Consider the following 22,659-nt stretch of genomic DNA (forward strand, 5'->3'; position numbering starts at 1 on the left):
TGTGGGAAATGGATGTGTGCGGTTATGCGAGGTCTGACTGTATTTTATAAATGCACTGAGTGAATAGTGACATAAGCTGAGTTTTTCACCTAACAATCTCTTTGCCCCAGACACACACACACACACACACACACACACCAGACCACATGGAAATCATAATAATTATTGTGACACTTTACTGTGTCCACTAAACTTCCCTAGGGTTATCGATAAAAGTACAGAGGCCAGCCAGCTGAGCAGCGAGAAGAACATCCCACCAGGGAGATGTTCGAAACGCAATACATGTATTACTATTTCACTTGGAAAACGGATAAATTACTACCCTGTGGGAGTGAACAGAACAATGGCTTGTGAATCCTTCTCTGAAGTTTCCGCATAAATAAAACCCGGGGTAAGTGAGCAAGCTTGAAGATATAGCAAGCCGCACACGTGGAAGAAGTTTGTTACCGGTATACAACATGACCAGAGAGGTGGCCTACCTGAGCCAAAGAAGACGTCACGAAAACGACAATAGCATGCGCTGGTACAAGAAAAGTGAAAATAGGCAAAAAAAGATGTACGTGGAAATAATGTAGGGAAGTATTTGTAAAAAAAAGAGCCCAGAAATATGAGTAGGCTCAGATGGCTTAGGTCAGAATAGGGGAGAGGTCGAACGAGCTTGTTGCATGTGTGCTAAATACCGGATTTCAGCTGAGTTTCCAGATGCCATGTTCAATTCGTTCCTGTAGCAGGATCAGTACACTTAGATGTCATCGAAGAGGTTCTTTGGTGGTGCACGTGGCAGTGCGGGGGAAGGTCTGGACACTGTTGCCCCGCTGCTGGTCTTCACGTGGTGCTTGGGCAGGATGGGATGCTTCGGCGAGGGGTCAAAATTGGTGGTTGTCGGCGTGACGTCAGGCAACTCCTCGGCGGACGTCAGCGCCAGTTTGTCGTCCTTGCCGCCCAAGCGGGAGTAGCGTGAGTTGAAGCGCTTGGTGTCGCGCTCGCGACGGCCGCTTCTCGTCTCCGAGCGGCCGGCTTCCACGTCGGCAGCTGAAAGAGCGTCGGCTGAGCTGGTCACGGTGTCAGAGTTTCTCAGCGACGACATCTCACGAGACGACCGATCATGAATCTGAATACGACACACAACACGCATGGCGCAGTCAACGAACAAGGACAGCTTCAGTAAAAAGTTACTAAAAACCTTGGCTCATGGATACAGCCACCACAGTACAGTCAGACCTCACTTATCCGTTCCTCTTTTATCCGGATCCCTCGCCATCAGGAAGAAAATCGTTGGTTACCGATTTACAGCATATGTGATGCATACATGCAGTACTAGTATGTGTGTTCGATTATGGGCCATTCACACTACGCCCAAAACGTGGCGTACGTGACGTTTTCGTCCGGATAACCATGACAACATGGAACGTGGCGGGAAAATCGTACCTCTGTCGTTCCCAGCAGTTTGTGTCCAAAAGAAGCTGTACACACAGTTGTACGAGCAGCGTGTGCGTGCCTGTGTGAATGCACCTGCATGAAAACGACGTCTGCCAGTACGTCGTATTCCAAAACGTGACGCATATTGTAACGTAGTATGAATAGCCTCTTATCCGGTTCCCTCGCCTATCCGGATATTTGTGTTGAAAACGGATGTGTGCGGTTAAGCGAGGTCTATCTGTACCATTTCTACAACGTCTGTAGTACATTCGCTCACCGAAGTACCGGTATTCACTAGTATTATAATTTATATTAAAGGGATATTAATCATTTGGGCTTGAAAGTGCTACGTCACAGTCAGGTCGAAGTCCTGGCACCGCCGACTTTTGGATCCGCTTGGATCCAGTTTTGCATGGATTCACGCACGTTTGGGTGGTTGTCCTTCACACTAGAGTGACACATTCGCCTATACCTGACTCTTCTGGCCAAAAGACCCACTGCTGAAACCGGGGGAAAAAAGTCACACCAGCATACGACCTGAGGGACCTACCCATCGGGTACAGTACTTCACTATAGTCAGAGTGGATCTACAGTTGAACATCGATTATCCGACCACCTCTGGGCAGACAACTGTCAGGCGGTGTTCAGATAAGGCAAATGTTCAGGATAAGAAAAAACTGTCACTCACACACTTTCAATGGTTATTACTAGCCGCACGACCTTTTTACTTTTTACTTACTTCAAAATTTTCGTATTTTTTGAATGGCTCACTACATGCACAGTGCGTACTCTACGGCACGTGCGCACAAAAAAACTGTTACGGATAATCGAATGGTCGGATAGTCGATGTGCGGATAATCGATGTTCAACTGTAGTTTGGTCAAGAAGTCATTATTAATTTTTAATGACTTCGGACATCATTACTTTCAAGTCAAATGACTGATGAGATAAACGGAAAAGTGCTACCTAGAAATTTGGCAAATGATTACAGTGGTGCACAGCCACAACCTGTTCAGGGCAAGCAGCCAATGCACCAATTGAGTTCATTTGCTCTAGCATTCCCCGTCGTGTCGCAGTGCCGAAGCAGACATGAGTGCTAACGTCAAGCCTACGTTAAGTCCACAAAGTGCATACCAACCACCCAAGTATGGCACAGTCATTAGCATGCATGCCAGCAAGAGTAAATCAGCTCCCAAAAGTGTGCAACTCTGCATATGGGGTCTCCAACGGCAAAAGCTCACATCACGTGTCTCAGGCACGTTTATTTTTTATTTTTACTACGTACGACTTAGGATAGTGTGCGCGCAATCCGAATACCTGCCATGATCATGTTGGCGAGTTGCATACGCGCAGTGAGTTTCTGTCAGAGAGTGCTTTTTTTTCTTACTCCGCTACTCGCTAAAACGGGTTGGAAACGTACAACTGGAACACTACAGCACGTGACCAGTTTCCGCCGTCAGTGAACCCCATACAAGGAGTTGCACACTCTTGGGAGCTTATACTCTTGATGCACACATGACTACAGCAATCACTCACGTCGGTAGAGCGCATCTCCTTACGATTCCGTGACCGCCGCTCTGCACATAGTGAAGCAAGAGATGCAGAAACGCGGGCATACACATGTCAGCAAACAAGTCCAGTTACAGGACAGGAAGAGGTAAATGAATTATATTTCAATGCTGCTGTCATGAAGGTGTGTGGATTTTCATCAGAAAACGCTATCAATACTCAGCGCACATACTTCGGAGTAGTTTCCTTACTCCAACAAACACCCATCTCAGCTATTCCACTATAAGTACTTCTGAACAATTGAATCATAACCTCACCGACCATTGTTTAACAAGAGGCCGTTATATACGCAGGCGCATGCGCACACTATTACCACACACACACACACACGCACACACACACGCACACACACACGCACACACACACACACACGCACACACACACACACACACACACAGCAGCATCACATACCTAATCTCGTGTAATTCTTGCCCTGCTTGACCAACTCAGTGGTCATTTCATCATCCAGCAGGAAGGCCTGGAAGCCACAGCACGCCATGATGTGAGAACCAAGCCGGAACAAGGTCACCAAACTCAGAAGGCAAAGGATGATTGGAAAATAGATGTAGAAGCCTTTGGAGATGAAGGGAATGACATCCAAATGGCCCATAGTCTGCAGACAGCAACACCACCAGAAAACCATTGAGTATTAATTGTACAGCTGAACCGATCTCGTCCAAGTGTCCCGGGACCGAAGGGTGGCCGTATCTCAGTCTGGTCCAAACCTAGAACACAGCATTGAGCCAGTGTAACGTACCTCTGTGAATGCCGTTTGAGCTACACCGTCCACACCGGACACATGACTATCCATGTGAATCAAGCCCAGGAAGTTCAAGCACAGTGGCGCCACCACACGACTCAAAAACCTGAAAAGACCGGTAGAGAAACACACGCACACAGTGCAAGCAAGCAAAAGTTGGCCAAAGATACAAGAAGTGCAAAGGTGACCACCAAGGGATATTGGAAGGAGACACCGTGTTGCCCGAACCCCTCAAGGTGTATTTTAGCATTCTATGCCCGGTGTACGTGATCTAGTATCTCAGTGACCCCACCCTTCTCAGCTGTGACAATGTGTTCTAACTTTTTTTGTTCATACAGACACAGCTGCGCCTGTGTACAGTGTCCCGAAATACGACCACTAGTCAGTTTCATGGACCAGAGGGCATGGCACTACTCACACGAAAAATGCGAGGCTCCAATATCACAGTCACCCAAAATGTGAGACTTCAATTCCACAGTCACCCGTCCACATTATCTCAGTAGATAGCGCAGTGACAGCAGAGGAAGCAAAGCCAGCAGCAGCAATAGCAGTAACTGCCTCACAACTCAGCCTTACATTGCATTGAAGAGCAGACTGCCCTGGTCAGTTTGATGATTGGAAGCTAGGTAGTAGTAGTTGAAAAGGCGAATCTTGTAGATTGGGTAGTAGGCACAGGCTGCTATATACGCAATAAATGCAATGGTGAACACCTGAGCAAGACCGCACAAGAGAGACCAGAATCCAACAAAACACAACCATGTTACGCACAGCAGCAGCAAGGATGAGCGCACACAACGTTAGAGGCACCATGAAACATACAGTACAAGAGCAGGGGAACACACACATACCACACCACACATGCACATACATGCACAATAAGTGACATACATGAACACATGCACAGACATGCACATACATGAATACACACACACACACACACACACACACACAGCTATAAAGACATCACATGCCAGGCCTCCTAACACAACATACCAAATGAACAATAGTGCGATGCAATTTCAAAATAATTCTCAACAAACAGGGTCGCTGCCATACATGTACTCCCGATATAATTATGCGTGAGCAAGAGCTTACAGGCTGTAGTAGCCTGTACCGGGCTAAGCAAAATCAACACGTCATCGGTGCCCCCCCCCCCCCCCCCCACACACACACAGCACAGTTCAAGCCGTAACCGGATCACAAGCACACCGGTATATCCTACCTCAATGAAAGCATAATCATCCTTGGAGTCGGATGCGTCGGTATCTTTAGCAAAAGAGCCCGCCCGATGTACAATCAGTGCCGGAACACTGAGCACAGGATCACGGCTGAAAAAAGTCGCCTCCGACCAGAGAATGATCAGGGAGGCCATTGAGAACAGGGTGCTGACCAGGATCCAGAGGATAGGGCGAATACGAATGCGCCACCACCACTCTGTGCACAAAGCAACAACACAAGGCAAGACAGTAATTAGAGCACTACATATGTACGCTGTCACTGTGCATGCAATAGAGATTACGTGACTACATCATCAGTTGAAAACTTGAGATGCTTGTGGCAAAGCGGCGGCGCAGCGATGTGCTAGCTCAAACAAAACCGCCGACTCACGCTGTTTACTCAGCTACACGTAGTACACGTACACGTACACACACACGCACACACACAAGTGAGAGCAGGTCAGCCTACCGAGTCGGGGTGAATAGGCATGAAGAGAATGCCTTCCGGATGGAGAAGAGGAGAGGAAGATTCTGCAACGGACAGATCACACACATGTACAGATACACACAAGATTCACTGAAGTGGACAACTGCTTCCTGGACTTCTTGGCCAGCATTAGAAAAATTCCTAACCAAGACCAGCTTTCTTGATTAACCCTTTACCATCCGACCTAAATTCCCCAGCAGTCCCAAATGCAATTTGTCTCACCTTATTCTGAGAATATCTTCGGTTCTAGTCAACCAATTATCGCAATCTTGGGCATTCTGCAAAGCTCTCCACGAGCTGCGTACATTGAGCTCAAACAGGACACTACCGAGATCACATACACAGCGCCAGGGAGCTTCAAATACACCCCATCGCTGGATATACGAGGAAATTCTCTCCTCGCCAGCCATTTCTCGCTCCTTCATCGTAAACATTCCAATTTGTTTTGCTTGAGTTTCTTTTCATGCTGCCCACGCGCTCAAAGCATGCCAAAGTGACTCAGCATGCCAGGAGAGGGGAAAGTCCCCGCTCAAGGTCTGTTACTCGGAAAGAAATTCGACTTTTGCCGTGGCTGAAATGTCGAGCGTCATATCTTTGGAATGCGACATCGCAGCTCTTCACCGATTGATGCAATGGAAAGCTGAGCTCTTTGGTTTCTTCCTAGATACTTAAATTTTTAAATTCCGCCAAGAATCGATCGAGCTACGAATGTTTCAGTGTATGCATGTCCATCGATCTCTAGAGATCGATTCAAGTACACACGGATGGTAAAGGGTTAAGAGCGTGGTCCTCGCAGGGCCCAAACTGTGCCTCAGCACACATGGAGACCTGTAAAGGAAGCTTGCTGAAGACTGCTGGTCTAGCAGGTAACACACTTCTGTGCATTGTGGGGCGGTATGTAAACACTTGTTTTCAGCGCGCACACAATGTGAATGTGCAGTGGCCTGTCTGGTCGGCTTACCCGGTTTCATTGTGTTTGTTCTCCTCCAGATCTTCGTACTCCATTGCTCTCCTCAGGAACTCCTTGTATTGTCTGAACACGACAGCAGTAGCAGCAACAGCAACAACAAACAGAAGAAAACTTTACAGGATCCATATTGGGCAACTAACTTAACCCTTTAACCGTCAGACCATACATTTGTGGGTCGAATTCGACCCATCATTTGAAATACTCGCACTGGAATGATTTTTTACCCACAATAGAAAATTTACTATCGATTCGGTTGCGAATTTTCCAGGCTTTCTGTTGCAGAAATCCGCGTTGAGCTACGATGTAGTGGAGCAGAGTTATCAAGCGCTGAGTACTGCACGCTTGTCACTTCCGCTGCGCTGGGCGCGCGGCTGACGTCGTCACGGGATTTCCCCGTTTCCTCACGCGCTCTGTGACTGTTGCTCGCGACCAACGTATTCCTCACGAAATGCTCGATCTCTCAAAAAAAATTTGAACACTCTACGATGAAGGAGACGGCCATGGCGGAGTTTTGAACTTGTCATTTGCATGCCTGGCGTTGAGACGACGTCGCTGCGTTCCAGCGCTGGTTGTGTGACTGCCGAGGCGAAGAATTTGGTATCATCGTGCTGGTCTCGTCCAGAGCTTTCCAACGAGCCCAAGATTATAAAAATCGAGTGAGTACAACTAAAGTTATGACCTGGCAAAGTTGAAATTTCGTTCGGCGTTTCAATGGGTGAAATTTATATGACGGTTAAAGGGTTAAATGCATGTGTAGCTAATACACAAGACATGCAAGATCCCGCTGGCAACTTCGGAGCAAAGCTTGCTGTATGGTAGTGCATGCCAAACAGTGATGGTGTAAACACGGGGGGTGGGGTGAAGCTAATCCAAACAATATTGAACTCACACTTCAGTGCGCTTCGCGTTCCTGGAGGAGGAAATGACGCGCCCGTGCAGACCCACCAAACCGCGCAGGGTGGTGAGTTCTGACTGCTTTCCATCGCTGTAGTCCTCAAAATCGTCCACACCGCGACTGCCCTGCCTGGCCAGGTCGTCTGGACACTGACGTGACAACACACAACAGCAGAGAAATGACTACATGCTCTGCAGTGAAAACAAGTGCACACAGCGCACTGCACGTACATCCATGTATGAATGCATGCACCGCTGTACCCCCCCCCCCCCCCCCCCAACACACACACAATCCTACACACTGGGTGCAAACACATGCCGGGTCAGTGAACAACGAAGGAATGGCAGATCAGCACAGAGGTCACACCAACCTTCGCCAGAATGGTGTCCACACAATGGCGATTAGGATTGTTGTAGCGAATCTTCTCAGACACAAATTTAACATCCTAGAAACCAGAGAAAAGAGCATACGAAAGATGAAACAACACACATGAGCACTTGGTACCACCATCAGAGACAACAGTTCTTGTGATAGCTGAAGTATCCTGCCCTCATCAAAAGAATAAGGACCAAGGAGCCTTCATGGCTTAAAAATTAACATAATTTTGGTGAAATCAGACGATTACACCTTTATTCGAAGTAAGAGTGACAAAGTATAATAATAAAGCTGCAATAGTTAGACGAAATATGTTGGATTTATGTCCTGATCGTAAAGGAGATAAAATCTTACCTTGAAGACTTCGTCAAGCTTTTCTTTGGCCTCTTCCATATCATTGCGTAGTTTGGCGACCGAATAGTATGCTTTCTGCAATTGATAATTGAGACGGCCTTTGTACCAGAAAGAGCGTGGCATGTCCACAACACCGTAACCCAGAAGCAGCACCAGAATCAGCAGTCCCCAAGTGTTGGCCGCCGTCGTTGTCAGCGTCTTCAGCGTGATACTACAGCCAGTGAACACACCCACACACACGCACCATGTACCACACGCATACACACACACATGCATGCACACACACACATGCATGCACACACACACACACACACACACACACACACACACACACACACACACACACACACACACACACACACACTTGTACTTGTTGCTCACTGCCAAAACTGGTCACGTGGGTCTCCCCGGGAGAGGGGAGAGAGACTCAAAAGGAATCTTGGAAAGATGACTCAACTGGCTATTGAACCGCCCAACGGCCGACACCCCCTGAAATCCCCAAAACTCTGGGTGGACTTGAAAATGATCCCACTTATGGGCTCACCACACCTCAGTAAGTGGGTGAGGACAAGGTGCAGAAAAAGGATTGGCGGCATCAGGGTATCCGTCCTGGGATCCAACTGCAGTTACCCCTGCCCCCAGTGAAGGCAATACTTGCTACTAGTGTGGGTGGCTAAATCAGAGTGGATCTGATATAAGCATCACTAGCACCATTGATTACACAAGAGTTAATCTAGCCAGACGCAGTCCATGCACACACACACACACACACACACGCGCGTCATGATGGTAGAAGTGAATAGATAACGACTGCTGGGTCAAATCGGATCCAGTCTGACCATAGCGAAGTATTGCGTCAGGCCCAGCGGAACCAGTCCGGTTGGTCAGGTCATCGACGGGACAACTTTTTGGCCACCAACATGTGCTTATTGCTGAGGTCATGTGTCTACCCTCCATATCATACACAGAGTACGAAAGGCTAGGGTATGGCTGGACCAATCTAAAACTGCTTTCGCTGGTCCTGTGTGTCCGGTGGGTAGGTGGCCTCTTGTATCGCTTTCTGGTGTGACTTTTCTCCATACCAGCAGCACTTTCAAGCCCTACAGATGAAGACTAGTCAGCAGAAAGCATGCGTACATGCACCTCCCCCCCCCCCCCCCCCCCCCCCCCCCTCTCACAAACCATTAAATAAGTAGTGCTTCACAGAGGCAGTAGCGCTCAAATGCCCGTAATGGGCAGAGCGTAGTACACAAGAGGTACACAAAAGGAAATAAAGCAGGGCTCTAGTAGTGCTTCTGTTGCTGCTGCTTATGATGATGATGATGCACAGGTCCCCCTTATTCACTACAACCCTGGCGTGCAGCATACGAAGCAAAGCAGGCATACACCTACCCAGAAAGCAGATCCTTGGCCAGGATGTAGATGAAGAGGATGCCGAAGATCAGCAGGAAGGAGCCATACCAGATGGCGTTCACCTTCAGCATCTCAAACAGCTTGCCGCGCAGCGTGAACTGTGCCGACAGAACGTACGACTGTAGGAAGGGCAGTATGAACCTGGAAAACGAGAAGAGCATAAGATCAAGAACGCTCCTCGCAAGTACACTATTTGCCACCAGTGATAGCAGTGATAAACTTGTTGCTACTCAAAGCTTCGTGACTCTACAGGATGAATTTATCCTGTATCGCATCGCAGTTTGCGATGCAAAATCGATCTACTGCTACTCAAAAGTCACCGTGACTCGCAGAAAACTGTGATACATACATACTATCCATGCCTAGCCTGGACTGTCAAGTAACATGCATACAGTGCAGTGTATGTGGTGCAGGCACTCTCAATATGCATGCACATGTATCATTCAGTCCGGTTTTTTGGAAAAGAGGCTTTCAGGCATCACTCTCACGAAGGACAATGTAGTAAACACCCAACCTTCAAAGAAAATGCTAATCAAAATCAAAGACTGCTATATTATTGTGTATTTGCATAGCAGAAACTGCTATGGAAAAATATGACAATAAATTCATCCCTGCTCTACGTCAATCACCAGAAAATAGTGAGTTTCTGCTACACGGTAAACCGTACCAAAGTACAGTCTGTATCGGCTATAGAGTGACCGGATATAAGAATATATCGGCTACAGTGATATTGGTACAAAATATCAAAAGCAAAACGTATTTTATCCAGTAAAAATATCACTATAACCAATATTATCGGATGTAATGATATATCGGATATTATGATGGCAACAAAGAATCAAAACATACATAGCACACTATATTATCATCCGCTATAGTGATAACTTCAAAATACGTGTAGCAATAAATATCAAAGGCCCTATTTTTTTACTTTCTTCACGTTGCATATTTTTATAGTGATTCATGTACATGTACATGTACATAACAGAATATATTTTTTATGGGAATGCGGGCACGTCAACTATGCAGAATCCTCATTTGTCAAAACGCCATGCTGGAAGTATTTCCTTGCCTTTCATGTCACAGTCGATCGAAAATAAAAGAAAAGAAAAAATCGATCGCATCGCATATAGTGATGCATCGGTTATAGTGATAAAATCACAGAAATCAAAAGGGTACGCTATAGCCGATACAGACTGTACGTATGGAAACCTCGTCGCCGTTCGAGATCAAGTTTCACACGGATTTTTTCATACCGTTTTCCATGTGAAGCGCGCTTCGCACGAACTGGTCTCCGTGTGAAAACTGAGCGCACAGAGTACATGCGGCGGAAGTTCGAGCATGCTACGAGCATGCTACGCACAGCAGAACCGGCGCAAAGTACGAAAAATCCGTGTCAAACTTCACTGCAGTTGACACGGCGTTTGGCACGTACTTCCGTGTAGCAGAAACTCACTAATGATCATCTGACAATGGCAATGTCCTGAAACCCAGAGTAACAGCTGACCTACACAAATGCCGTAATGCCACTTATAAAAGCCGGGCTCATTCCTGTAGAAGCCGGTGTCAGGGCTAGGCTTCTATTCAAATCAGGCATGTATTCAAACCGGGTATTTCTATGCACATGAATGTCAACACTAAAACCAGGCTTATGTGCCGACAGTGCATCTTGAAAATCAGGCTTGTGTTCTATATGAGATGGGCTTTTATACAAGACACTACGGTATGTATTAGCCTCTGCGTGGACAGTGGAACTATTCCAGGGTTCTAACCAGGTCAAAATAGTGGGGTGGGGGGGGGGGGGGGGGCAGGGAAAACAGTTACCCCGGAAACCATTTTTCCATTTTCAAATTACTGTTTTGTAATGCGAAATGCAACGTACGGGAGCGAACACCTGACTTCACCCCAGACAAATGTGCCTTCATGAACCCTCTAGTACTGACTATCGACTGCATTTTCGTTGAATGCCATGAAAAAACACAAACAGAGGAAAATGAGTGGGGGGGGGGGGGGGGGGAAGCACTTTTTCACAGGGGGCGCACAGAGTAGGGGGGGGGGGGGCTGTGCCCCCCCCCCCCCCCCCCTGGGTATTTTGCTATTCTATTGTGCAAATACCGGATGATAGGGTTCCTATGGTCATCTAATCATGGAACTCCACAGCTTGCATTCTCATCATCAGAATAGAAGGCTCTTATTCTTTAAAGGACTGGGCATTCCTGAATGTGTGCTCCTACAGTATAAGTATGCAGGCTACTGTAATTTCACCACACCGATGCTCTGACAAGCCGCTGGAGGGACAAACGTCACTTACCATGACAACAGCTGCAGAGACCAATAGGTCAGGGCCCAGAAGTTCCTCTGGGTGGCCTCGGTAACGTACGACCATGGCGTATGGCACAGAGAGTGATTTGCGATTGAGGAACTGTTGTTCTCCTTACAGCGATTATACAGGGTCTGCAAAGGGAATGAAAAAATCACAGACAAGTGCAGAAGAATTGCGGGTCTCAGCGAACAATTTGAGCACTTCAGCAAGACCTTATACCAAATGACTTGACGCTAGCCCTTTGACTCCTGTATATATAAGTTCGACAGCGTTCTGGTGATGACTTCAAACAACCATAATGCAGCCTGTGCCCTATGGACTGCAAGTATCCAAGTAAAAGTATGCATGATGTAGCAAAGTCCTCGGCTTTCCGATGGCGTGATTACTTTCACAATACAGCCCGGATTTGTTCAGATATCGTACTCAAAAGCTTGGTTGTGGCAATTTCCTCCCAGGGCGCTGCTTTGTGTGTACGAATGTTGGGCCGCGTTGTATTTTTTTTGTATTTTATTATTTTACTTGGGCATTCCCAACAGACCCTAAGGTCTTCTTACAGGGTGCCCGCGTTGCGTGAACCATAAATGGAGTGCACGTCACAGGGCTGCATTATTGTTCGCCGACATCCCCGAACTGGCACAATCGCGCATAAGCTTTGTGGCAGGTCATACCCCCCCCCCCCCCCCCCGCTGGGACTCTGCAGGCGAAGCAGTTACGCTCATACAGTATGCCATATAAGACTACCATCTGCCTTGGGCGCAGTCGCACCCGATGCCACTCTTTACAGGGAAGTAAGAAGACATTTCCACCAGTTGCTTGTTGCACGTCGCATGTTGCCAAAGTAAAGTTAGTTGAACTTTGGTCAACTTCTGCGACAGTGGCCTTGCGACTGCATGCAACAGTACGCGACTGGCATTTCCTTGCCGCAAGTGTCGAATGTCGCATCGCAGAAAGTGATATTGTGAATTGTGCTTTAGTCTAATTAAAATTCATAGATTCAGCTGAAAGACTGAATTGAATATGCTGCTAGACAAAGTTATACAAAAGGAATAGAATACGAAGCTTGGGTTGGCTGTGACTCCGAGTTTCACGCCTATGACGATCATCAGACAGCAATGATTACAAAAACTCAATGAATGGATTACACCTGATGTCTGGCGCTAATCTTGCAAGTACATGCATAGAATCACCGCTTGACCTTATTTGCGCTTAAATTCTCTGATTCCACTAGCACCTTACCACAATATCAAGAACATTCATTGAGTTTTTGTAATCATTGCTGTCTGATGATCGCCATAGGCGTGAAACTCGGAGTCACAGCCAACCCAAGCTTCGTATTCTATTCCTTTTGTATGAAGCTCTGCACCCCGGTGCATTGAGCACTCTTTCGAGGACCACACCCAACTTTCCGTGTGTAGACAGAGTTATAAAAATTTCCTCGGAGAGAAAAAAAAAGCTATAACATTTAACTGGTTTTGAGGGAAAGAGCTATAACATTTAGAGCTATAACATTTAGTTTATAATAACACTAGCAGCACCCCAGGCCAGCGTTGCCTGGCCGAATGTGGCACGCGGGTGAAGCAAATACATGAACAGCACACTTGCTCAGCACGTGGTGGTGGCCAGACCGCTGAAGTCCTGGTGAGGAAGGTTCTTCATGGTTGGAAGGAGAAGGAGGGACGTCTGTTACGCCTTCGGGAGGCTGGTCAGGGTTGTCCATCACCTGGTGGCGGATGAAGCGGCTCAAAAAATTCATAAACTTACGAACAAAAGTGCGATGCGCTCTTCACTGCAGATCAGATGCAGAGTGCAGTCAGTGCAGATCTTTTGTATCCTTTTGTTGCAGATGTTTCTATTTGCAGAGAACGGTTCACGTGGTCCGCAGCGCTTGTGCGGCTGCTAGTGCTACCGGTATACCTATGGCCTAGGCTAGGTGGCTACATGATTCGCACGCTTCGCGTGCTCAGTGCTTCTGCGCGCGGCTGCTACTGCTACTCGTACTGATCGTGTCTGCTTCCACCTACACTGTTCGCACGCTTCGCGTGCTCAGCACGTGGTGGTGGCTACACGATTCGAACGCTTCGCGTGCTCAGTGCTAGCTTCTGTGGCTGCTTCCGCTAGCTACACGATTCGCACGCTTCGCGTGCTCAGTGCTTCTGAGCTGCGGCCGCTAGCTACACTGTGCTACACTGTTCGCACGCTTCGCGTGCTCAGGGCAGCGCTGCTCCGCAGCGCTTCAGCGTGACATACACACACACGTCACAGGTGCCTCTTCTTTATAAGGAGCGTCACACACACACACACACACACACACACGTCACAGGTGCCTCTTCTTTATAAGTAAAGATTAGGAGCACACATTTCAGGTTCTTCAAAAACTTTCAGAAATTGTTCACAGGTTATCTTTCATGCCTCCTCTTCAGGTAATAATAATATACCGGCAAGAGCTAGACAGAGTTACATAAAACAATTTTCAGTCACAGTATCTACAATCATGCAGTACAGGTGAATAAGAAATACTTACAGCTGATATATCGGAAGGTAGAACAAATATCACGGCGAAGCAGAGGAACCAAGTCGTCAGAACTGATAAGGTAGTGCCCCAGTGGTCTTTACGCCAGTTTCCATATTTGTGAATCAGATAGAGTGAGATGAGGAACACAACGATGATTTCGAACGCAAAGAAAAGCCCTGGAACGGCCATAGCTCTCTACTTCAGCCGGCAATTCTCTCTATTTGACAATCAATCCGACGACTACCTCTCACCCACTAACACCATCAACTGCACTTGTCAGACATTAGTGCCCACCGTCAAAACAGTGGAAGCCTCACAATGGTACCATAAGAATTTTCGATATTATGATTGTGACCAGTTGAAAACGTGCACTGACTACGACGTAATCACGAGCAGTAGATCCACAAACAGAGGTTACAGAAGTTTTACTCCTGAGTAACACAACAGCATGGGGTCTTGACTTTCTTCGTCACGAGCAAACAGTTTCAAACGAAACAGCATGCAAGGCGACAGCTTTCTTTGCACAAACAATCGGAACTGAACTGTGAAAAGAGCCACCGACTGCATGCAAACATGATTGTGAACAGTGAAGTGAAAACTTCAACAAAAAGTTCAAGCTGAAGTCAAGTCAGTGAAATCACACGTCATGTGACATATCAGTAGACTGTACATAATAAATCATGTAGAATGATGATGACATAATTATTTAAAATTTTTTTATTCTTTTCTCTCTGTCGTGTTGTCGTTGACTCGTGTGGTTGAGTGTTATGTTCTTCACTTCACTTCAGTCTTCAGTCTTGCTTGACTTCAGTCAGAAATCAAACAATTTTGTAGTAGTTTGTGTTGCATGAGAAAGATCTACACTACAGGCCACTGTAGTTTCTTTGGCCTCCTTATTTTCTGCTGTGCTAGCTCAGTGCATGCAGTGTAGTGATATGATGGATCGAGTCGAAAAAGCATCCACTATCCAAAGCATGCAACTATTTTTCGATATAGAACATCACCATGCAGTGCCACCAACACGGCAACAGTAATGTTTTGCCTTGGTGTCATGGTTATGTACTTTTGGACATTTTTTAGGCACCCTGCCAGCATCCGTCCACGAGTCGAGTCCGTGTGGGGCTAGCATTTTTGCTAGAACTACTTTTATGCACTCTTTGATAATGATCGTACTTTTCTATATGTGGATAGCTGTAAACATAACTGAGCAGAAACCAAGTAACTTAGTTTTCATTGCATGCAGCCATGCACTGTGTCTTTGAAGATGGACAGGTCTAGGTGCTGTCAAGTACTGTACAGGAAGGGGTTGCAAAGCACCCACCAATCTCCATGTACCAGATGTACTCTTGCACATGCAACATACACATAGCAAGAAACTGGACAGTCGAAATGGCATTTCCACCCACAAGTGAATATGTTTGGAAGGCCACAGTCACAGACATTAAAAGGGCTTCCAACCAGCAGAATACGGATTGCCTTCCATGGCCGCGGATAGAAGTTCCAGCACCATGCATGGGCTCTCAAACGTATCATGATCACAGCAGGTACAGCACTAATATGCGTTAACCTGGAGGTGTTTGGCACATTCCAGCGAATCTCAACAATACGAGGAGGATGAAGAGCCACATGAACAACCATGGAGCACACAAACAGAGATTGTGTAAGTAAATAAATGTTCTGGCCTAAAGACACGTTGGTACCATCAAGCACCAATCTGGGAACTAGCTAGCAAAACACAAAGACATACAAAAGATAACAATGGGGAAGAGTCCTGGTTTGAACAGCGACAATGGGAAAGGAGTGTATGGCTAACAATCGAGTATAAACAGATATGAAGGAGAACGAAGAAGGATTCGTACACATATCGACGAAGAACCTGAGACAGAAAATCAATCCAAGAATGCCGGAGAACAAGATGCAAACAGGGCTCGCTGGCCATGCACGGTTGAAGTTCAAGTAAAGAAAAAGGAGAGAGCCTGATCAAGTAACTGTAGCAGCAGCTACAATAACGGCAACAGCAATGGGAAGATACAATACTAGATAATCAAGGGCTGCCGGTGTATAAGACAGATATGTGGATAATTCAGGGTAAACATCAATATGATACTATGCATTTCATGATGCCGGTACGTTTCGTGCAAGTCACGCCACCAAGGGCTGATCGGATTTGTGAAATTATGATACAGCAATACAGTAAAATACGCACACCCACACGCGCGCACACACACACACACACACACACACACACACACACAATAATACAGGATCTCAACATGCACAACAGCGTATCCCGCTGGAGCAGCTCTTCTGGCACTACTGCTAACACGAATAGTTGTTGATTAGAGATACGCTGACCCCTTACCACTGGTATGGCTGTCATCAGCCGACGACGATACAGGAAGAGGGCCGGTCGTAGTACTAGATGAGCTGCCATTCGAGCTTCTATTCATAGCAAAGAAATCATGCTGCAGGGCTTGGTGTGGCTTAATGCGTTTCTTAGGATCATACTCCAGCATGCGGCCAATCAGGTCTAGGAAACGGAAATAATCGGCCGGAGTGTGACCGGGCTCACCGAGGCGACGGCCATTCGGGCCTCCACAATCAGCCCCGACGATGTCCTGCAACCGACGAGAGCCTGGCGCTTTGTAGTCCTTCTTCAGATCCTTCGAAGACTTCACCTCGCAGGTTCCGTTGGCACGCTTCTCAAAGAACTTGGAAGTCTTGGTGCCCCGATCGAGCAAAGATTGCGTGGGTATGCCGAGCACTTCAATGATTTTGTACAGCTGATCTACTTCATTCTGGCCACTGAACAGAGGTTCCCCAGTGTGCATCTCCACCAGTATACAGCCAAGCGACCACATATCAATCGCCATATCGTACTGGACGCCGAGGAGCACTTCCGGGGAGCGGTAAAACCGCGACTGGATATACTGGTATACGCGCTGACCCAGCTGACAGGAGCTGCCGAAATCCACAATTTTAATCCCAGAGCGCTTTGGATTACACAGTAGAATATTCTCCGGCTTGAGATCGCAATGAATGACTTGCATCTCCGGTGTCGACAGGAACAGCAGTGCTGTGATCAACTGGTGAGCAAACTTCCGCGTCAGGTTAAGTGATACGCCTCGGAAATTCGTATTCCGCAGCAAATCAAACAGGTTGTAGCTCAACAGTTCGAACACGAGACACAGATGGTTACGGAACATGAAGTGGCGTTTCAGTCGTACAATATAGTACTTCTGCTCGGGGTCATATCGGTTCATCATTTCCAGTAGTCGAAGTTCTACCAGGGCCTGGTTATAGAACGGTTTCTTATTCTTGATGATTTTAATTGCTACATACTCAGACTCCTCACTATCGTAGGCCTTGGCAACTTGCCCAAATGATCCCTTGCCAATTAGAGAATCAATCTCGTAGCGATCATGCCATCTCTCTCCAGGCTTAATTATGTAATCAAAGTTCTCGTCATCGTATCCATCGTTGTTAAGACGCCGCTCCGATCGTCGAGAGCTGTCTTCTGTTCCTGAAGTCGGTGGTACACTGGTGATTTGTTGCTGTGCCCGACGTTTTCTCTTCGTATAGTACACATCGTTGATATGTTTGTACGTTTTTATCAAATCCACAGTCAAAGCACGGAGGGGAGCCTCGGCAGGATCACGAAACGCCCTCCCGCCAGCAACTGCACCAGAGGCTTGAGCTTGTCGGAGGCCTGACGGATCATCCACAGTAGATGCGGAGCTAGTAGGAGCACCAGCTGACGCCAAACCTTGATTCGCAGCCGAAGCTGATTCTCCAGCACCGTATCCGACTCCGTTCATACTACTGCAGGAGTTTCACTGAAACTACGAGCAAAGAACCAAAGGCAACTGGTCCAGATCTTCTTCCCCCACATCAATGGGCGAAGGCATAGGAACCCTCCGTAACGGCACGTGGAATGAAGTTTGAAGAAAGCGCCATTGGACTACGGCAGATCATTTGCAAGCGAAAAATAGATCATCGGAGAGCAGTTCGGTCATGGCCCATGCACTTTCACGACCACAGCTAGCTACACAGTACAGGCTACAGTTGGTGCCTGCAAGTATAGTACAGGATCGCTGAGGACGCAACAAGAAGTGCATCCATACCATGTCGCAAACTGGCAAAAGCAGCACCATACCACATGCCATACATGTATACATGTGTCAAAAATTAAAGATGGCGTCCAAAAGTGCGCGCCACACATGACCGGGGTCGTAAGATTACGGCTCTTGGTAAATCTTTTTTCGTCACGTCTGAAGTGACGTCTACCATGCATGCATGGAGTATAGCCTATACTATAGCAAGAGTACATAAACCTTTTTTTTTTTTATGTACTCTTGCCTATAGGCCGGGATTAGCAAGACGAAATTCGCGTTCGCGTTCGCAAACATTTTTCAGTTCGCGAACCCGCGATATTCATGTTAAAACAAAATGGCGTCACGATTTATTGAAAGTGGTATAGTTGGTGGGTAGGACTAAAGGGACAAGCTTATCTATTTTTGCAGATTTTCTTTCATAAAAAAAGAAACGTCACAGCCAAGCCTTCGTACGTGGCCGCGTCGCAGCGGTCCGCGATACCGACCGGGAAGCTCGTTGCCTGGTGTAGGACACTTGGCCGTGGCCATTGCAAGGTCAGACGGATGAGCAACCTGAATCAGTCGCATGAAGTACGAAGTAGTCTGGTGTATGTACCGTATGCATACCGTATTTTTCTTATCTCGTCTAGAGAGAATTTGTTGAAGGAGAAAAATTACGAACTGATTGTGATTATGCATTGCGCCAACTGCAATTACCGGTAATTATTTAGATGGTTCTTCCCCCGTCTGTTGGCTCTGGTAAAAGAATTAAAAGAGCTTTGTCGTTGGCAGATGTCAAGCCGAAGAACATCGTGGTAGCTTTGCAGTTGATGCTGTGCGAGTTGCAGGACTGTCTGCCTTGGAGCTTGAAATGGAGCTGTGCTTTTTCGATTACCCGAAAATCTGGCATTGTTATGGAGCGGCGGAAGTTTTTGATGCAAGATATGTGTGGCCGTGACGCACCAGTACATGAACTATGCAGGGAAATCATTGTATGAATAGGCGCGAGGCGCGAGGCGTCAGACACGTCTCCTGGAGAAGGGACCATGCTGAACATGTAAACGTACCAGAATTGTCCCATTGCCAGAGAATCAGCTCAATTCATGTGCCTGATATGTGAGGATTTTAACTCCTGCTGCTTGAGAATTGGTCTACTCGATGCTGTGCAAGAGAGCATAGCAACATATCATCATGACTGTCGTGATTTGCGGCCATACATAATAGGGCCGTGAAGCAAGAGGAGATGTGCGAAATGATAGGCACATTAATTTCGCCTGCAGACTTGCACAACAGTATATTTCCAAGATCGTCTTTGCCGCAAGTGGATATGCGTTTTGTGGAACGAATGGTCAGTATACAGCGCGAGTCGCTAGTCCATCGCTATGCCGCGACTTTGCCCACACATATCAATTATTGATATTGTAATCGCATAGCCTCTATTGGTGTCCAGCTGCCGACTGAAGGGATATGGCAGGGCTATTGGAACCGTCAATTCTACTTGATCGCAGGAGACATTTAACGAACCGCCAACCCTCAGTTTGTGGATTGTACCCTCCCAGCACTCCCATCACTATCAGCATTAGGTGTATACAGTACTAGCAGTCAAGAAGGAAAGAAACGATGTGTTCGTCTTTATCTCTCTTCATTATCATTCTGAAGAAGACAACCGTCGAATCGCTAATACATTAGTATCAATCAGTCAAATCTTGCTTGTCTCTCTCTCTCTCTCTCTCTCTCTCTCTCTCTCTCTCTCTCTCTCTCTCTCTCTCTTTCTCTCTCTTTCTCCCTCTGTAGCTCTCAGAACAATATGTCCTCTTAACTCAATAGCACACCAGAACGCAGTTGTGTGGAGTGATCATTGTTGAAGTATTCATTCTCAGAGTCCACCAACAGAATTAGTGTTAATAATTACCACTCGAGAGAAGACTGTAAACTCAGCACGTGCATATAGGGCTGCACACACAGGCTACGCTAGCTGCAGCGCCGGTACAACGGAACTATATAAAGAGCCAGCCAGCATGAATCAAAGCAATCGACTGTCACGGCACCAGTGCAGACAAAGTGATGCGTACACAACACAGACAACGTGACAAGTCCAGCTACATACAGTTACTTGAGCAGAGAGAAGCACCAACACAATCTTCAGCATGCATGCACATACTTCTAACAATTAGCCTTACGCATGCCCGCACGTATACCTAGACATACTCTCTCTCTCTCTCTCTCTCACACACACACGCACACACACACACACGCACACACACACACGGAGGCATATCGTGATATCCAGTCGCAGCCACGAGGTTGACGCACCCGCATGCACCAGTCTTTTAAATAATGTGACAGACAAAAGCCAAAGAGAGCGTACCAGCTAAGGTTCCAGGAAAGCAAATAAATAACAAGGCCTATTACATAAGTCCACGTGTCGATGGCATGGATACGGCATACGCACAAACGCCCAAGCATGCATCACCAATCGTTCACACGACAATGCCTGCAGTATGTTCCCATGTCGTGCGTACTGCAAACATGGTGAAACACATGAGAGCAGTTGTTGTTGCGGCACGGCTTGGTCGGTAGCTGCGGAAATGCGCAGCTGGGGTTACAGCACTTAGGCTGCTGCGGACCTACAACACACATAAATACAAATACACACACACACACAAACATGCACACACACACACACACACACACAAACATGCACACACAGTGTTGTAGCCTAGCATAATATTACTAATGCAAGAGAACACAATTTCTACCATTCTGCAGGTGCAACATATGCGAAGAAAAATAAATTACAAGCTACAGGACATGAACAAACCCGAAAGCTTTATTTGATTATTTAACAAATGAACGATAAACTCTGTCACCTCGCTGCCGATTTAAAACTGAAATAGGGAAAATTGTGAGGATACTGCAAACAAAAACCAGCATACCTGTATTGCATCTTGTCCTTTGCTGTAGCCCATCTGTTGCGAATACTGGTACAGACGTAGCAGGCATTGGATACAACGTGGCTCCTGCAGAGTGAAGTAAACGCGCAGCTGTAATATGTTGACACACACGAACACGCAAGCACATACGTACACACACACATACATACACACCCACACACACAAACACATTAGCATGATTTTGCTCTCATGGGGCAGCTGGACACAAAATCAAAACATGATATGGATGAACAGATACTTATTATAGATTATTGGAGTGGATTACACCGAGCAACACCAATGGCTGTACAGTGTACAGATGCACACTGAAGACATCGCCACTTACGTTCGGGAGCTGCAGCCTGTTGTATTGAACTGCTTCCCGTCAATGCTGTCAATGTGACGGAACCAGGTCTTGTCGAGGCTGTAAGAAATGTTTGAGGCATAAATTGGCAAGGAAAATAACGCGTGAATTATAATAGGGGGGAAACGTACATCTAGAACTTACAAGAAAATGTAATTAAGTGGGGAAGGAAGCAAATGAAATTAACTGGGGAAAGGAAAGCCTACCACACACCTTTCTCACGCTGTTGAGCTTGTAGGAACTGCCTCCGCTCAGTCTCTCCGGAAACTCCGACACGACACCTGAGGTGTCTTTCGACTGCAGGTCGACCACGCTTGGCATGCCCTGACTCCAAGGCTGGATCAGGGACAGCAGTGCTATATGTTTCGTGCAGTCTGCGCCTGGCGCTAAAGTGTTGGTTCAAGGTGAATGAAGACGCTGTGCAGGAAATCATACAGAATAGCACAAACAGTACTCTATCGGCTTTGGATAGCTAGCTATTTAGACTTGTTAGGTGGCATTAGCGGAACTCAAGTGACTGGCCAGGCCTATTACATCAAAGTCTAGCGAACAACAAACCTTTATGAAACCAGCTCACTAGCACACACAAGATCCATATCTGCGGAATCGACAATTTTTTATCTTGATTAACGACACTATACATACCCTCTTGGATAACCAAGCCAGACTCATCAGTGGGCAGACTTTTCGCAAGTTCTTCTGACAGCTTCTCCAGTTGAGCGCAGAGATTTTTTAGAGCACTTGAGTCTGTACAGACGAAGGTCTGTGCATCGATTACTTTGAGCATGTTTCGTGCTTGCCTTGCAGAGAGTTGGTTTTGTTGCTGTTGTGTCTGTACAAAAGGAAAGTAGTCGCAAATTTAAAAAAAATTAATAGAAAGATCAGAATTGTCGGAGAATATAATGTACAAGTTTTCAAACGTTAATTATGCAATAGGCGCACTCATATCACAGTCATAGCAACGGATATAATGT

At 46.7% G+C, this 22,659-nt stretch overlaps 3 protein-coding genes across 3 annotated transcripts; all 3 read right to left on the reverse strand.

The window, feature by feature from the left end:
- Positions 1-153: 153 nt before the first annotated feature.
- LOC135817277 (G-protein coupled receptor-associated protein LMBRD2-like) lies at positions 154-14,867 on the reverse strand. Its single transcript, XM_065330428.1, has 14 exons — positions 14,304-14,867; positions 11,771-11,913; positions 9,439-9,600; positions 8,047-8,257; positions 7,688-7,762; positions 7,312-7,466; positions 6,414-6,485; positions 5,435-5,496; positions 4,971-5,182; positions 4,325-4,458; positions 3,746-3,854; positions 3,400-3,601; positions 2,956-2,996; positions 154-1,111 (listed from the first exon to the last, which is right to left on the reverse strand). Exons 1-14 carry the CDS (start codon positions 14,481-14,483, stop codon positions 743-745), a joined length of 2,127 nt encoding a protein of 708 aa, XP_065186500.1. The 5' UTR covers positions 14,484-14,867; the 3' UTR covers positions 154-742.
- A 985-nt stretch (positions 14,868-15,852) lies between these two features.
- Positions 15,853-18,380, reverse strand: LOC135817278 (dual specificity tyrosine-phosphorylation-regulated kinase 1B-like). The gene has a single exon (XM_065330430.1). The coding sequence runs from the start codon at positions 18,110-18,112 to the stop codon at positions 16,634-16,636; it is 1,479 nt and encodes a 492-aa protein (XP_065186502.1). The 5' UTR covers positions 18,113-18,380; the 3' UTR covers positions 15,853-16,633.
- A 1,862-nt stretch (positions 18,381-20,242) lies between these two features.
- On the reverse strand, positions 20,243-22,505 carry LOC135817282 (uncharacterized). The gene is made up of 5 exons (XM_065330439.1): positions 22,331-22,505; positions 21,899-22,102; positions 21,668-21,745; positions 21,325-21,432; positions 20,243-21,015 (listed from the first exon to the last, which is right to left on the reverse strand). The coding sequence occupies exons 1-5, from the start codon at positions 22,470-22,472 to the stop codon at positions 20,858-20,860; spliced, it is 690 nt and encodes a 229-aa protein (XP_065186511.1). The 5' UTR covers positions 22,473-22,505; the 3' UTR covers positions 20,243-20,857.
- Between the last annotated feature and the right edge of the window lie 154 nt (positions 22,506-22,659).

Source organism: Sycon ciliatum, chromosome 5, assembly GCF_964019385.1.
Source record: "Sycon ciliatum chromosome 5, ocSycCili1.1, whole genome shotgun sequence".
Taxonomy (NCBI): domain Eukaryota; kingdom Metazoa; phylum Porifera; class Calcarea; order Leucosolenida; family Sycettidae; genus Sycon; species Sycon ciliatum.

Excerpts from the sequence above, each read along its gene's own strand:
- LOC135817277 (XM_065330428.1), bottom strand. The coding sequence starts at position 14,483 with ATGGCCGTTCCAGGGCTTTTCTTTGCGTTCGAAATCATCGTTGTGTTC. Across the intron at positions 9,601-11,770 it reads TCTCTGCAGCTGTTGTCATG|GTTCATACTGCCCTTCCTAC; the intron begins GTAAGTGACGTT and ends CTCGTTTTCCAG. Across the intron at positions 6,486-7,311 it reads AACGCGAAGCGCACTGAAGT|ACAATACAAGGAGTTCCTGA; the intron begins GTGAGTTCAATA and ends TGTCGTGTTCAG.
- LOC135817278 (XM_065330430.1), bottom strand. The coding sequence starts at position 18,112 with ATGAACGGAGTCGGATACGGTGCTGGAGAATCAGCTTCGGCTGCGAAT.
- LOC135817282 (XM_065330439.1), bottom strand. The coding sequence starts at position 22,472 with ATGCTCAAAGTAATCGATGCACAGACCTTCGTCTGTACAGACTCAAGT. Across the intron at positions 21,433-21,667 it reads ACAGGCTGCAGCTCCCGAAC|CTGCGCGTTTACTTCACTCT; the intron begins GTAAGTGGCGAT and ends AACATATTACAG. Across the intron at positions 21,016-21,324 it reads AAGGACAAGATGCAATACAG|GTCCGCAGCAGCCTAAGTGC; the intron begins GTATGCTGGTTT and ends TGTGTGTTGTAG.